The sequence below is a fragment of the Aethina tumida genome, chromosome 5 (assembly GCF_024364675.1).
Source record: "Aethina tumida isolate Nest 87 chromosome 5, icAetTumi1.1, whole genome shotgun sequence".
In the NCBI taxonomy this organism is placed as follows: Eukaryota; Metazoa; Arthropoda; class Insecta; order Coleoptera; family Nitidulidae; genus Aethina; species Aethina tumida.
In genome coordinates this window covers 28,463,396-28,480,305 of record NC_065439.1, presented here as the reverse complement: position 1 = coordinate 28,480,305, position 16,910 = coordinate 28,463,396, and the positions used below count along the sequence as shown (strand labels likewise).

The 16,910-nt window shown below is 33.2% G+C and overlaps 3 protein-coding genes across 4 annotated transcripts; 1 reads left to right on the top strand and 2 right to left on the bottom strand.

Moving 5' to 3' along the window:
• Positions 1–240: 240 nt before the first annotated feature.
• LOC109609600 (ruvB-like helicase 1) lies at positions 241–1,905 on the bottom strand. Its single transcript, XM_020026292.2, has 3 exons — positions 1,700–1,905; positions 1,073–1,639; positions 241–1,014 (listed from the first exon to the last, which is right to left on the bottom strand). The coding sequence occupies exons 1-3, from the start codon at positions 1,838–1,840 to the stop codon at positions 352–354; spliced, it is 1,371 nt and encodes a 456-aa protein (XP_019881851.1). The 5' UTR covers positions 1,841–1,905; the 3' UTR covers positions 241–351.
• A 1,318-nt stretch (positions 1,906–3,223) lies between these two features.
• Positions 3,224–7,089, top strand: LOC109609615 (ATP-binding cassette sub-family D member 3). The gene is made up of 3 exons (XM_020026313.2): positions 3,224–3,433; positions 3,507–3,746; positions 5,328–7,089. Exons 1-3 carry the CDS (start codon positions 3,315–3,317, stop codon positions 6,940–6,942), a joined length of 1,974 nt encoding a protein of 657 aa, XP_019881872.1. The 5' UTR covers positions 3,224–3,314; the 3' UTR covers positions 6,943–7,089.
• A 1,227-nt stretch (positions 7,090–8,316) lies between these two features.
• LOC109609614 (ABC transporter G family member 20) lies at positions 8,317–16,762 on the bottom strand. Of its 2 annotated transcripts, none has more exons than XM_049967654.1 (11): positions 16,603–16,762; positions 11,700–11,900; positions 11,486–11,645; positions 10,758–11,114; positions 10,059–10,344; positions 9,607–9,977; positions 9,380–9,557; positions 9,212–9,327; positions 9,083–9,153; positions 8,763–9,028; positions 8,317–8,706 (listed from the first exon to the last, which is right to left on the bottom strand). In XM_049967654.1, exons 2-11 carry the CDS (start codon positions 11,879–11,881, stop codon positions 8,405–8,407), a joined length of 2,289 nt encoding a protein of 762 aa, XP_049823611.1. In that variant the 5' UTR covers positions 11,882–11,900; positions 16,603–16,762; the 3' UTR covers positions 8,317–8,404. The 2 variants fall into 2 exon arrangements, with proteins under 2 accessions (XP_049823611.1, XP_049823612.1); XM_049967655.1 differs by having other exon boundaries at positions 10,074–10,344.
• Positions 16,763–16,910: the final 148 nt, after the last annotated feature.

Genomic DNA, 16,910 nt, shown 5'->3' with positions numbered 1-16,910 from the left:
CATTGGTTGACACTAGGTGTGGGAAATTTGAAACTTTGTTTAATAAAATTGACGATATGAATTGTTTTTTGTTGATAGAGATTGTTTAATCTATACTCATATTTCAAATCTGGCGTTAGTTTCAAAGATAATTCAATTTAAAAGTGTAATTATATAAAATTATACCAACAATAACTAGTTGTTATAATTCTAACTATTCTCATAAGTTATTAATTATTAATTAAATAAAATGAAAAAAAAACATTTTGAGTGTTCACTTTTATTAGCACGCTCAAAATAAAATAGAAGCTCATACAAAACTTAAAATCCTAAAAAATATAATACAATGTAACAGATCTAAATGTAAAGCAATCATTTCATAAACTTCTCTTGATTATCAGACAAAATTTTCGCTGAAGATTTCGCATCCAAAAACAAACTGCTAACTTCTTCAACATCTGGCTTGGTGATATTTGTCCTGCCATTAATTTTAGCTGTCAAATATGCAGGGGTGAGTAACTGTACGGCATAACGTAAAGTCGATCTAGCGCCGACCTCGCTTAAAATCGACAAAGCTTCCGCGTCGATTTCCAATCCTTCCGTCGAAGCCCTCAATTTCAAAATCTGCTCCATCTCCTCCCTGCCATACGGCCTAGTCCTGATTATCAACAACCTGTCCAATAGATCCAAGGGAATACCGTGCGGTGAAAAAATATCGTCCGTCCCTCGAATCACGCATCTACCGCGATTTGTTGCGAATATCACGATGGGGGCGATCGTGCTTTCAAGCGCTCTGTGCAAATACGTGAACGTTTCAATGTCCAGCATATGTACTTCATCTATGAACAAAACTCCAGGTACCAATTCAGCTATTCCCTGATCAATATATTTGTCTACTATTTTATTGATTTCTTTCCGTAGCTTGTCCGTGATTTCAGTCTTTTTAGGCTTCAAAAGTTGGCCCATCATGGAGAGCACATCTTGTCCTCCTTGGGGCTTGGCGTTTGCCGCGTCCAAATCATGAAGAGTTACGTCCTAAAATCATTAAAAATAATTATAAGTTTTCAATAGCTATGCAAAGTTTAATATTTACCTGTACAACTTCCTTTTTCTTGTGTACATCCCCCTTGGGCAAAGGAACATACTCCTCAGCTTCCAGATCAAATTCAGTGGCATAAGCATCGGATCTTCCCTGTCTTTTGACTGCTCCACTGTTTGCCTCAATGTAAATCACATCACCAACTTCGACCTTCTCCTTTTGTAAAGCCTCATAAATACTAGGATCTAATTTCAGTTGCTTACTGCCCTTGGCCGTTCTCAAGCCAATAACAACGTGACTGACTGTTTTACCATAACCACCAGCAGGATTCTCTGTTTCAACTGGTGTGAGCTCACTCACTTCTCCTTCGTACACCTCTTTGGTCTCGCGTATTCGTAAGCCGATAGCGCGACGGAAATTCTCCATCAGCACTTCGGTTTTCTTGATCTCGGCGCTGTACACCTCCGAACCAACCATGGGACAGAAAGGCACTTTGTTGCCCAGCTCCTGGGCGATCGCCAAAGCAATAGCAGTTTTACCAGTGCCGGGAGGGCCGGCCAGTAGAATGGCTCTACCGGCCATTTTTTTACTTTTAATCATGTCCACGACGATACCAGCCGCCTTAAAACAACATTAAAACATTAGTGAAACATGCATATTTGTTGTGTTTGGTTTCCTAACCTCTCGAACTTGCTCTTGGCCGACGAGACCGGCGGCGAATTGGATGGCGAAACCATTTTCGTCCAATCCCAGACCTTTGATGTGGCTGTGGGCGCTGATTCTTTGTGTTTTCACGGTGCTTTTTACTTCTTCAACCTTCATTTTTGTTGCGGACGTTTAGTGCACGTTTGGAAATTAAGCTGCCCGCTGTTTGGTCGATTTAGGTGATTTCATGCAGGTGTAGCAACTGTTTTGGCTTAGGGGAATTTGACGTTTGCGTTTTGATTATTTTATGAGTTATTGTTGTTATCGTTGCTACTTCACTAGTAAAATGTACTAATTTAAACACAATTAATAGTAAACGTTCACGAAAATCTTTAAATTTGTATTAATAAAATGTATGTAACTAAATTTTTAATTTAGGTTGGTATGACATATAACTAAAATGGTATTTTAAATTTTTAAAATACCTATAAATTTTTTGTAAACATTTATTAACTATTGTATTATTTCAACAATAATAAAAATAAAAACAATATATATATATATATATATATATATATATATATATATATATATATATATAAAGAATATTATGTGTAATATTAAAAATAAAATTCTAATAAAATACTTTCTACAATGATGTAATTTTAATTAATAATAAAATATATAAATACATAACATTTTCATAAAATTGACTGATAGTTTGCAATTTAAATTATTATAATTAATAATATAGATAAATCAAATCAGTACATAATTTCAATAACTCTGGGTATGAGTTTAATAGTAACGGTCACTTTAATTTTTAAATGCCTTTTACAAATATTTACAAAAAACAACGCGTATTCTATTTGTTGCTATTGTGTTTCTCTTTGATCAGACGATTAAATTCGTATGAAACATGAATTAAAAAATTAATAATATTACGAATTATAAACATGGAATTCAGCGTTAAGAAAGGCAAAACGTACGAAAAGTTGAAAGTTTTAACGACTGGTTTTCTGCGTTTGCTCGACTTTAATTTGGAGGTGAAATCACTTTCCACGATTACTGTGACGCAACTGATTTCCACCTCTCTCACACTCTGTCCATTCAATTCGAAACCAGCGCACACTGATCTAAATGTTATAAACATTTAAAATTGTTCAAAGTATTGTACCCTCAGCGTTGTCAGATTTATACAACATATTTTGTAATGAAGAAACACTTATTTGGGACGTACAAAACAAACTTTTGATATTGATATTTATTATTAAAGTATATTAGAAATGTAAATAATTGTGTAACTAAAATGGTAATAAATATTTACGTTTAAAGACATAACCAAAAATACTCTTGGCAACGCCGCAAAGTGACCATCTGATTTTGACAAGTAAAAATGCTAAATGTGATATTTAAATGTATTAAAATCGTACCTTACATTTCACAATTTATGATTAGAAGCATACGAATCGTCTGAATAATCAGAATCAAATTTGAACTTGATGCCATCGTGCGATCGGAGCTTAAGTCAAAGTTCCAAAGGTGCGCGAGACCCGTATGATCGGCGACCGCACAACACAGACAGACACATTTTATCCGTGTCTCGTGACGGTTAGACGTTGGTTCATCGTAAAATGTTAATATCCTGATCATGGCGCCGAACTACAGTAAATACGTGACAAGAAACAACGCCTTGGCGGCGGCCGGTGTCCTCACCGCCCTGTACATAGCGGCCAGACGTAAGGGCAAAAAATCTCTCAAATCAGACAGGTAATTACATAATTCTCCATGTGCTGAATCATACGTGTAAACAAGAATAAAAAATGTAAACACTCATTTTTAGGAGGAAGATAATCAAAAAGGTGGAGGAAGAAGTTAAGTATATGATTGCTGAAAAGAAGGACAACAAAGTGAAGGCGCATGTCGATAAGCAATTCCTGAAACAACTGTCCGAATTACTGAAAATCGTAGTGCCCGGCTGGTCGTCGCCGGAATGTGGTCTGCTCGTGCTCGTCGCCACTAGTTTGGTGGCCAGATCTGTCTGTGATTTATGGCTGATTAATAATGGAACCAAAATCGAAACGTAAGTATTGCCAAACATGCCACAAGTGTATTGTGTGGGGAAAAATCGCTGCTTTCTACAAAATTATATGGGCACAACAACTCAGGAAAGTACTTATTTACTTTTTACAACCATTTAATATTCCTTTGACCTACTATATCTTCAGTAAATTGTAAAATTTACTATAAAATTTATTATAGGCTTTATTGTTTGTAACTTTCTTAATTCAAGGACGAAATTATTAGTTGAAATTGCATCTGTAACAAATTATTCAATGTTAAAATGCAGTGAATAGCAGTACCTTTTCTATCTAATTGTCTAACTTGTACTAATAATAAGGAGGACAAGTATTTAAAAGTGTTATAAATAAACACTGTACAAAACTACATAATTATAAACATGTACATGATTATCAAACTATGTTCAAGGAATGTTTAAATAAAATTATCTATATAAAACATATACCAAGTGGTGATACAGACCAATATTCCTTTTACAAGTTGATTTTATTCAGAACATAATCAACAGTACAATTCAAAACAGTTCAAAGACAATAACCAAATTATTATAAAGCATTTTTACTGAATACTTAATCAGAGTATTGAATGTGAGTCATTGACATTATAAGGTTAATTAATTTAAATAATTCCGGCATAAAGTTATGAAATAATACAATTCCTGCTCGTTTTGTCGGACGACTTCATGATTATGTGTTAGAAACACGCTTCATGACGTAAAAGTTCATGGTCTTCAAGTTTTTTAATTTGTCGTAAAATAAAATTTTTGTCCGATTTATCTGAGCATTTAAAATTTAATAATGAAGTGTAATTTGAACCAAGGTTCATGAATAAACAACGATATTATCCTAGCTTTCTTTGTTTGCCTTTCATTACTTAGTTCTCTTATTTTATGTGGATAATGGTGAAATCATACTTAAGCTTCGGGATTATTAGCAATTATATTTGATTAGTTGTTGGGGAAAATGAATGTGAAACATTGCAAATAAGTCTAAACATTAATTTATAGCAGTGATACACTTTTGAACCGTTTAAGTTGTTATTATTATAGATAATTACTAATGATAAGTGAAATAAATCAGCACCTTTACTTTCAGTTGCTGTTAAATCATGCTTATATTAACAAAAACGTATTGACGAAAGGAAATTACTTCAAAAAATTTAACACAATACAACTGGAAATGGAAATTAGTAAAAACATTTTTTCAATTAACTTTGCAATCATCATTAATACTTGTAATATCCATAAATCGATATACAGTTTCTAGTTAAATGATACGGCAATAAAAATCTAATTGTGTTCCTCAAATGCAATTAATTTTTATTAGTTAATTCGTCAACTGGAAACAACAAACAGTGTTCGTAGCATTGATAACGCTAACTAACAGTATTTAGCATATCCGGAATTTTAATTATTTTGTCTGGTTTACTATGCGACAGTTCATGTGAACAACAGTAAAATGAATCCAAACCAATCTGGAAATAACCCAAATCAGTTTACACTTCTAAATAATTTTTACAGTCAGAACAAGCTACTCATTTAACATGGTCTGATAATTAATTAATTTTATTTATATTTTTTCAGTGCCATCATTTCCATGGACAAGGAACTGTTCAAGCGGCGACTGCTGAATTTCTTCCTGGCCATCCCGGTGATATCCGTCGTCAACAACATCCTTAAATACTCGATAGGCGAACTGAAAATCCGTCTGAGAACCAACTTGACACGTAACTTGTACGAGGACTACCTGAAAAACTTTACGTATTATCGTATGTCCAATTTGGACAATCGCATTTCAAACGCCGACCAATTGCTGACCACAGACGTGGACAAGTTTTGCGAGAGCGTCGCCGACTTGTACACCAACACCGCCAAACCCTTATTGGACATCGGTATTTATGTCTATAAATTGTCCACAACTTTGGGGGGCGGAACCCCCAGTTTGATGTTGGGATATTTGTTCGTTTCCGGAGCGATATTGACCCACTTGAGGAAACCGACGGCCCGTCTGACGGCCGGAGAACAAAAACTCGAGGGCGAATTCCGACACATAAATTCCAGGCTAATTACGCACTCCGAGGAGGTGGCGTTTTACAATGGAAACGTGAGGGAGAAGGCCACGCTTCTGGCTAGTTACAACAAACTATTGAACCACCTGAAGAAGTTCCTCCGCTTCAAAATATTGATGGGAGTGGTGGACAACTTCGTAGCCAAGTATTTCGCTAGTATAGTGGGTTTTTGGGCTGTTTCGCTGCCTTTCATGACCGGTAACATGCACATCACGTCGGCGGCGCACGGCGAGCGGTCCAGGCTGTACTACACGTACGGTAGGATGTTGGTGAAGCTGGCCGAGGCGATTGGGAGGTTGGTGTTGGCCGGGCGAGAGTTGACGCGACTCGCCGGCTTCACTGCCAGAGTCACGGAGCTAAGGACCGTTCTGAAGGAGTTGAACGACGGCAAGTACCAGAGGACTATGGTTGCCGGTTCGGAGAATTTGAAACCTAATGGAGGGCGGATGGTGTTCCAGAATAACGTCATCAAATTCGATCGCGTACCTTTGATAACGCCGAACGGGGACGTTCTGATACCGGAGCTGAGCTTCGAGATCAAATCGGGAATGAACGTGTTGGTTTGCGGACCGAACGGTGCGGGTAAGTCGTCGCTGTTTCGCGTTTTGGGTGAGCTGTGGCCCCTCTTCGGCGGTGAATTGACGAAGCCGCCTCGCGGGAAGCTGTTTTATATACCGCAGAGACCTTACATGACATTGGGATCGTTGAGGGATCAATTGACCTATCCACATTCGGGTTCGGAAGCCGTGCGTCGTGGCGCCACCGATCAAAAATTGACTGAGCACCTGAAACGTGTTCAATTGGAGTACTTGGCTGAGCGGGAGGGTGGACTGGATGCAATAGCTGATTGGCTTGACATTTTGAGCGGAGGTGAGAAGCAACGAATTGCGATGGCTCGTCTTTTCTATCACCAGCCGCAGTTCGCCATTCTGGATGAATGCACCAGTGCCGTTAGTGTGGACGTGGAGGGTAGCATGTATAGGTATTGCAGGGAGGTCGGCATCACATTGCTGACGGTTTCGCACAGGAAATCGTTGTGGCAACATCACGAGTACGTTCTGCATTTGGATGGAAGAGGGGGATACACGTTTAAAACGATTGAAGATAGCACCGAGCAGTTTGGTTCATAGTGATTATATGTATGGTTGATCTAACTGATCCTTTTTGAATGTGATATGTCTATACCGGCTTGCCTTCCCTATAGATTATTCAATTTTTTGTACATAATTTATTTAGCACATTTGTTATGGAAATAAAAATATTTTGAATATATTTTATATTATTAGTTGTTTCATTTTGTATCCTTAATTCACAAACGTTAGATTTTATTCTTTTTAATATGTTCTTGACTAAATTTTTATTAAAGTTACTAAAATCGCTGGCATCTGAACTTCTGGTCCAGTCCCAAAACTATAAATGTAGAATGATCATTTATCTTTAATTTGAATATTTATTAAATATGCTCATAGAACACCTAAAATAAAAAATTAATTTTTCAAAAACGCTTTAATAAATAATTTTTTAAAATGTGATTTTTGTATTTAGTATGCCAAAAATTATAGTATATATGTTATGGTGGGCCAAATGATCGAAATAAAATAAATGTGTTTAATTTTTAATATTTAAATTCAATACACATATTTTGTACTTTTATTTATACGTTTCCAATAAATATAATTTCTGTAAATACATTTTTTAATACCTTTTTTTATACCTTTTAAATATGTATTTAACTGGGGCTCGCGAAACATTTCAAATTTTGAAAAATGGGAAAAAGGAGCTTGGCCAGCCCTGGTATTATAATACAGTGACTAAATTCAAAATTAAATAAGCATTTTTAGCGCCAACTATATGCCAACATATGTACCACACCTATACTCCTCGCAATTCTGACAGCCTGATACGACGAATTCGAATTATTTTGTCAGTATTTTAAATCAAAATCGGGCGATTTAAACGTTTAAACGGCATTTTAAATTCCAAGCTGGTCGGTCGCTGGCGACGCGCGTCTCGCCTGTGGAATGCGAGACCTCCTCGCATTTCTGTTGTCTTGTCAGAGAAAATGTAAATTATGTGCCAAAAGGATTCGAAGTATTCGACGTGGTATTCAGAATGTGGCGCCAAATTTAAACTTGGAATGTTCTATCAACACTGCAGCGATTCTTAATATGCAATATGGATTGCATACCTATGTACCTGCACATTATTATTATTATTATTATTACATATTCCTAATTAATAAATTCTATGACAACGTAATTTAATTATCAAATTATTTATATAACATATTAAAAATGTATAAAATAAGTATTAATAAGTTGTCTCATTATACAGGGAATTTAAGAATTTAAATATATATATGGTGTTTTCTCCATAAATATATAATGAATAAGTTATGTGAATTATGTTATTGCTTATTATTATTTTTTGTGTGTAACAAATGTCCTGTATAGAACACACATGTAGTTATTACAATTAGAATAAATAAAAAATGACACAGCATCATAACTATAACATTTTAATGGCAAACAACTTATAAAGTTAAATACAATAACATCAATAACTATAAATAAAAATCACAATAACTTAAAATTAACCCTTCTTAAACTTGAGCACCAATATACTAAGCGTCAGGAAAATCAGGATCCACACAGTAATCGAAATGAATCCTTGATAAACGGTTGGATCTTCAATGCCCCAACCTCTTGAAATCACGCACCGCATACTATCAGTTGCCTGCGTAAGGGGCAGAACGTACGATACGTACTTTAGGTACTCATTCATGGATTCGATTGGCCACACGATTCCACACAACATTACTATGGGAAGGAAACTACCCAATGCCATATAAGTTGCTGATCTCTCGTTGTCGCACGCACAAGCAACAACAAAACCTGAGAAAATACGGATATAAAATGCATAATTGATACACCCAAATTAGACTTATTACCGAAACACATCCCGCAAAGTCCTGACAGTAAAGTCAAAGAGATAATCAGAATCCAGCTTCCGTTCTGAATCAAATCATAAGCAACGAAGGCGAAGATCAGTACGAAAGCGGTTTGTCCCACCATTACCACAAACTGGGTGATCACGTGTGAGAATAAAATTTCCAGACCAGTTATTCCGTTCACCAAAGACCTCTCCAAAATACCTTCGTTCCTTTCCATCAACATTCCACCTGAAGTCAACGCTACAGCCATAAAATAGATGATCCTACAAAATAATAATAATAATTGGGAGTGTTACAAGGCTATTAAAGTTACTAACGTTATTATTACTCCTGGAGCAGCAAAATTGGTGAAGTCTGGCACATTATCTCCGTAAATTGGCTTGTTCCACTATAAATTTGATCAATATTATTTAAATATTTTAAAACAAGGTTAATAAATGATTTACTCTTATAGGAATTGAAGCTATTGCAGGTGGTATCTCGCAAGACTGCAAATAGTCCTTGAAGAAGCCCACAAATCCCAATAAAACATCTCTGGTTAAAAACGTGGCAATGTTCTCATCTGTAAATAGATTTTCAGGTCAAAAAATCTTTAAAATGACAAAATGCTATACTTGATTTATCAGCCCGTATTTCAATCGTTGATGATTTCAAGTCCCAACTAGGAACATCTTTTCCTAACTCGATCCTGGAACGAATGGCGTCGGAAAAGTTATCGTGGACCAGCAACATTGCCCAACTGTCTCCTTTCTCCACACTGCTTCTGGCCTTCTCTTCCGTATCGTAATATGTCTACAAATAACGAATCAGAAAAGTTGACCAAATTTTTATATGAACGTACCAGTTTCATGGTATAATTCTTCTTTAAGTGGTCCAAATAGTTACAACTTAATTTGGTACTATTACAACCAGGACTGAAGCCACACTGTTCTTCCGGGTAGTTGATTTCGTGATTAATAACCGATACAGTAATGCCCTTTGGATCGTGCCCGATCGAGTAACAGAACAAAATGGTCTGAACCACCGGCAACCCAATAATAAAGGCCATCACCGGTGCATTCCTCCACATCCACAAGAAGTTCTTCCAGATCAGCGCCTTCATGTGGTTCATGTCCATAATGCTTAAGTAGTCTTTGACTGTTGCTGGAGGCGCCTCTTCTGGAGGTAAGTCTGGCTGTGCTTCCGACGGTTCCGGAGCAATCGACACTCGACCTACACAGAAACGTTGTTAAGGTTTTCGTAAGTCTATATTGAGGTGATTGGTGAAAGAGATAGAAGAAGATAGTTAATTACTTTGCGCTCTTTTACCTCCACGACTAGACATTGAAACATTGTCACCGAATTCGCCGGATATTTCGCCGACCTCGTCGTCCACCACGACGGCTTCGTTGACGGCTCCGGCCGGTACAGCTATGACGTCTGTGACCGATTGGAGGATGCTGGAGCGGCGTCGCTTGCCCCTGTTTTGCATCACGCTGAGTTTCAAGAAGACATCTTCTAAGTTGTCCACGCCGAACGTGGTGATTAGCTTTTCTGGTGATTCTTCCGCCAAGAAGTATCCACCACGCATCAATCCAATCTAAAAATTTAATATGCATTATTGTACTCAATTAATAATTAAAATTATTCTGTTTAGTGGAACGATGTCAATGTTGGTGATAATTAAAAAATTATAGAAACAATTAGAGGATCATTAAGCACATCAATTAGCTCAGAGTTCAAGTTATATGTTATGTAAAATTATATTTCTGCAGTGTGCAAATTGATCGTCTGGCGTTTTTTAATGTAGCAGAGTAAGTAGTTTTCCATGTACGAAATCGTCTCATACTTGGAAATGTATAATCATCAGTTTGTATTTGATAAATACTTAATTATAATTTGTTTGTGTTTGGGAGCCTTGAAATTTCCGTTGTAAAATGACCAATAAACGTTCATAAACTATCCAAAAGTCAGGCAATGAATAAATTTATTTTCTACCTAAAAAACACTTACTAAGTGGGCTTGTCTGGTCTCATCAATGTAATGAGTGGTAATTATAACAGTGGTCTTTCCCCCCTTGGTAATGTCCACTAAATAATTCCAAATGCTTTGTCTGAGGAGAGGATCAACGCCCACGGTGGGTTCGTCGAGGATCAGGAGCTCAGGCTCGTGAATAAGGGTGGCAGCCAGAGAAACTCTTCGTTGTTGGCCACCACTTAAATTCTTCACCTGTCGGTCAGCATCTGGCAGCATCAGAAAATCGATGTAGAATCCAATTTTTGCCTCCACCTGCTCCGTAGTCATTCCCGATATCCAACCGAAGTAGGTGAGGGTTTCTCTAATTGAGAACTCGCCGTACAGTGCTATTTCCTAATGTATTAAAAAATATTAGTCAGACAATAATACAATTTCAATGAACTGTCTTAATGATTATTTAATAAGGTTTTTTTTCGTCAATTATGGGAAACAATTATTATTGGACGTCAGGGTTTAGTTGACGTCAAAATTATTAATAAAAAAGGTTGATGACCTAAGTATTTAAGTAGTAGTTTTTGGGTAAACAATCCGACTATATTTTGAGAGAGATATCAAGTACGTCAGAGGCAGTACCAGTCCGCAATTTTGCCCCGTAGTGGCAGACTTGTACTGTCTTCGTCATACGTGATGTATCTCTCAAAACTTAGTAGGACCAAGAGCTTTTCGATAGGTGTATCATCAGGAAATTTAAAACCCAGACAAACCTGAGGCATGTACCCAATTCTGGGTCCCGGTACTCCGCTTCCTCTGGAACCGGGGGTGCCGCCCAAAACCCAAATTTCCCCGGAGTTTAACCGTTTCCTCCCCACGATACAGTTTAAAAGGGTAGTTTTGCCGCAGCCACTCGCCCCCAACAACCCATATCTGAAAAATTGTTTGTAATACTCAAATAATCTCAAAACAAATTGGAGAATTTACATGCAGCCTTTGGGTACGGTCATGTTGAGACCGTCGAGGATGACGTAGGGGTTGCTGCTGGTGCCGTATTTCTTGCAGGCGCGTCGAACGCAAACGGCCTGCTGTCTCCTGCTGGAGACGGTTGACATTTGATTTTTGAATTGCCTGCGGCGCATCTCCAGGTCTGTTTGACCCTCCGTCATTTTGTCTGTGTTTCAAAACCTAGAAAGAAAGAAATAATGACTCAGACTTGAGTAATTTTAATAGAATTCCCAAATGAGCGTTATACAACATGTGGGAAATTGTGTTGCCAATACACCTTCTAAAAATTGTTCTTGACCTTTTTAAATCAATCTCCGAAATATTTGAAATGCATAGTTTGTTAAGAAAAATTAGTTGCATAAAATCGTTAAACGTGAAGGTTTAAGACATTATTTACTTTATGCTTTTATACTTGAACATGTTGACTAGATCTAAAAAAATACATTTTATTGGTGTTTTTAATTAAATGTTTATTTAAATGTGTGTTGTTTTATTGTTCTTTTTATTATCTTCTTATGTTTCTTCGTCAATTCTTAATTTATTGTTAGTTATTTCTTATATATTAAAATACAAAAGAAACTTCTTTATTGTAATGATTAAACAACTTTTCAAATAGAACATTAAATATTATTTTAATATTATTTTCTAGGAAAATGTATTTTTAGTGTTTAAAATGCACAAATATAATAAATATGACGTCATTGTGAACTTAAAAAAAGTCGAACTTTGTTTGCTTGTTTCAATTTGTCACTGAAATTGTAAAAAATATTTAAAACAGTAGTTTTTTCTTATATTTTATATTAATATACATGTCGATGGTTTTAAATTTTTCCATTATTTTAATGTATCTATGAATTCAAGATTACAGATTGGTTAATAGACTTTAAATTCTAAATTCAAGGTTTTAGTTTCTCCTAAATTGTATCAAGGTTATTAATAAATTATAAATAATAATTGAATATTTTTTAGCTGAAAATGAAAAATTAAGTTTCTAATTATTCCCTGATTTCGAGACCTCAACAACATTTAATTATTTATATGTTACTTTACATATTCAGTTTATAAATGTAAATTAAATAATATGATATGAATCAACGTTGTTTTATTTTATATCCCGTTTTACTTATAAAAAAAAACATGGATTTCCATGAACTTTAATATTGTTATAACAAGTTTGAATCACAAGAAGAAAAATGAATTGAAATAATATTTTATTCCTTGTGACATTATTATGAAACGTCAGTTGCACAATAATCAACACGTAGCTGGTAAAGGATCCTTGATTCAGCCACAATTCGTCTTGTTTAAGGTCAATGTCAATAAATTTGCATCTTATTACCTTCCTAACTTAATTTTTATATTAATTATACTGAGCAATTTCTTCAAACCACAAACGAGTTTGTGGGAGATCAATGTTAAAATTTAAACCGCATGTCTTATGTGTTACAATTGTTGTAAATGTATCAATAACAAGAATTAAGTTGTGAATTAGTACAGTACATTGTCTACAGTGAATTCATTTAAATAATTATATTATTTACACAATGTAAATGAGTCATACATTTTAATTTTCATAATTTAATTTTTATCCGGCAATTAATTTTCGTGAATTTAATTTGAATATAAAATGTAATAAAGCCAATTTTATTAATGTTTATTATTGCTTATAAATAAATTACAGGTTATTTACGACTAAAGTATATATTTTTGTTTGAATTTATTTATAAATGTACTTGTAACAAAAACTAATTACATTAACATCATTTTATGTCCCTTATAAATGGACACAGTAATTGTGTCCATTACTTAAAACAATTTGTTTGTTAGTTTTATGCATAGTTAGCTATTCTAAATTAACCATCACTCATCATTTATTAAAAAAGCCTTGTTAATCGAATAGTTAATGCTTTTCGTCATTGGTTTATCATTTATTTATACCAATTCGACCTCCCATTATATTCGCCGCATTCGCCAGTTGTGTAAATTGACGAAAAACTGAAGAAACAAAGTCACAATTAAATCGGACACGTTCCAAATACGTCTATTACCTCACGAATTTCTTTTGTACGACTTGCACTTTTCAAGATGACCATCTTGAACCTATGTGGACCAAGGTCAGTTCTTGCTTTCGATTTCGGACCGACTCGTCTATGAATGAAGAAGTTGCCAATAAAGTAATTAGGCTTAATTGATTTTTTATTTAATATTACCAATTTTACGACACCTCATTGCAAATCTTAGAATTGGGTAACGAGTTTTATATTGCACTCTTAATTGAGACTCGTCAACAAAAGGAAAAGCATCGAAACAATGAATATTCGTTAATATTTAGTTATTTATATAATACGTTGAGTAATACTGAACAGAATATAAAGATGTTTTGTAAATTAACAATTCTAATTTTAGCAATAATAAAATCGGGAATCGTAAAAACACAATGGGTAATTTTCAATAATTTATAATATATTGTTGTCATCCATCACAACATATATAATAATGATTTTCCACAAAATTACATTAAATTATGGCAAATTTTTGAGTTTTGTCGATCGTCCTTCGTTCGGTGAGTCACAGGTGAAAAGTGACACTAGACTTTAGAACCATTAGATGGCAATTTAAGTAAATATGTATTTAAATGTCGTTAGCATAAAGACAAACTGTTCGAACGTAATTATGCACATTTAAAATCGAAGATAGATTCCGGAGCATGGTGGCAAAATAATGGAATTGTACAGCAACTTGTGCAACGTTTATTTCCTGAAGAATCTTGCGTTTGAGTTTTTCGTATAAATTTCAGCATCCAAGGTTGACTTTGGACACATTCAAGGTGGCCAATTGGCCAACAACGTCAATCCGGTTTTCTGAGATGAATTTATATTAAATACACAATTTTTAACTTTTGTTCACTTTTAGATGTGACCTGCGGATCAATTATCATAAACAATTCACAATTATTGATTTCAGTGTTCCTAGTAGGGAAAATTACAGAGGCAAAATAAATTATTATGATTAGTAATCAAATATATAACATACATATGTGTTAATTTAGGTCTTTCTTAAGATTTAGAAACGTTTCAGTTTTGAAACTTGTTATATTTAATAATCGTTGCACAGTTCTGCATCGCGTGCCTAAATAATAACGTTGGAAAAATTGTACAAATGTAAGAATTGAGTAATGTTCATTTTTGTGGGCAGATTTATTGTTGGATTTTCCAACTAGCAACTAATTTCTAAATATGAATTCAGTTTTAGTCTGTTCAAATATTATATTTAATCAATTTTGATCTTTTTCATGGTCAGTTTGAGTTCTCTTAGAGATGACAGTTACTCTTAATAAAATTTCACACAGCTTACAAAACTGTTATTGCAATGATGTACACAGTTTTATATTATGAATAATATTATTAACATATGTAAACTAAGTGAATTACGTAAAATGAATTATGTAGAATTTCCAGGGTAAACAAATGCGAACCACAAGGTTCTTCTCTGTGACTGTAAAAACTATTATTATCGGTTTTTAACAAGAAAATTCATTGGATATTTAATAAATCTTGCGATAAAAATCTATTGTTTATTGTTTAATCATCTTTCAATGGTTCCTGAGTCAGTTTCTTTTTAGCAATTTTTAAACTTTATTATATTGTTTGTTTTGTATTTGTTATATATGGTAAAATACAATTGTAATGATTAAATTACTTTTCAAATAAATCTTTAAATATTATTTTAAAATATTTTCTAGGAAAATGTATTTTTAATGTTATTATATATTATATATTATATATTATATATTATATGTTATATTATATATTATATATTATATATTATATATTATATATTATATATTATATATTATATATTATATATTATATATTATATATTATATATTATATATTATATATTATATATTATATATTATATATTATATATTATATATTATATATTATATATTATATATTATATATTATATATTATATATTATATATTATATATTATATATTATATATTATATATTATATATTATATATTATATATTATATATTATATATTATATATTATATATTATATATTATATATTATATATTATATATTATATATTATATATTATATATTATATATTATATATTATATATTATATATTATATATTATATATTATATATTATATATTATATATTATATATTATATATTATATATTATATATTATATATTATATATTATATATTATATATTATATATTATATATTATATATTATATATTATATATTATATATTATATATTATATATTATATATTATATATTATATATTATATATTATATATTATATATTATATATTATATATTATATATTATATATTATATATTATATATTATATATTATATATTATATATTATATATTATATATTATATTCAAGTTGTTCACTTGTTTTAATTTGTCACGAAAATTGTAAAAAATATTTAAAAACTGTTCTTAGTTTTAAACAATTTTTTTCATCCATTTTATTTTTTTTTTACTTAAAATTTAGTACTTTATTGTGCGAAAAAGGTCACTGAACAAGTAATTTATTTCAACAAACGCTGCAAAACTTGTTTGAAGTCAAAAAAATTCGAACTTTGTTCATACAGTTTACTTTATAAAAATTATAAAGTACTTATGAAGAAAATTAAACTGTGTTTCATTTTTTTAATAATATTTATAGTCAGTAGCTAATTTTAAAAATAAATATATAGGTAAAATATTTTTATGTAAAATGGCACGTAGTGCCTTGTTAATTTCAGTTTCAAGTATATTGTTAAAATATATCTTTACTAAGTACATTTTCTTGAAAACTCAACATAAAAATATTTTTATTAATAAACACTTATTTCGTTCAAACTCACCAACCAACCAAAGTCAAAATTGAAAAACCCAAAAACCACAATCACCAACCAATAACAAATATACTAAACACGTGCGCGTGAACCGACCAATAACAACAACGTCGTCGACCGCAGCTCACCAGGTGACAGTTACGGATTGCCAGGAGGCCGAATGCGGTCTGGACGTTCGAAATGTGCGCCTTCGATCCACCTGAAAGTGGGGGCGAAACGCGAACGGTCCACCTTGGTCGCGACTCGCGGCGTCGAAGACGAGATCGAAAAAATAAACTGTCGGCGAAAAAATACCTGTCCGGTTGACCGTGGCCCTG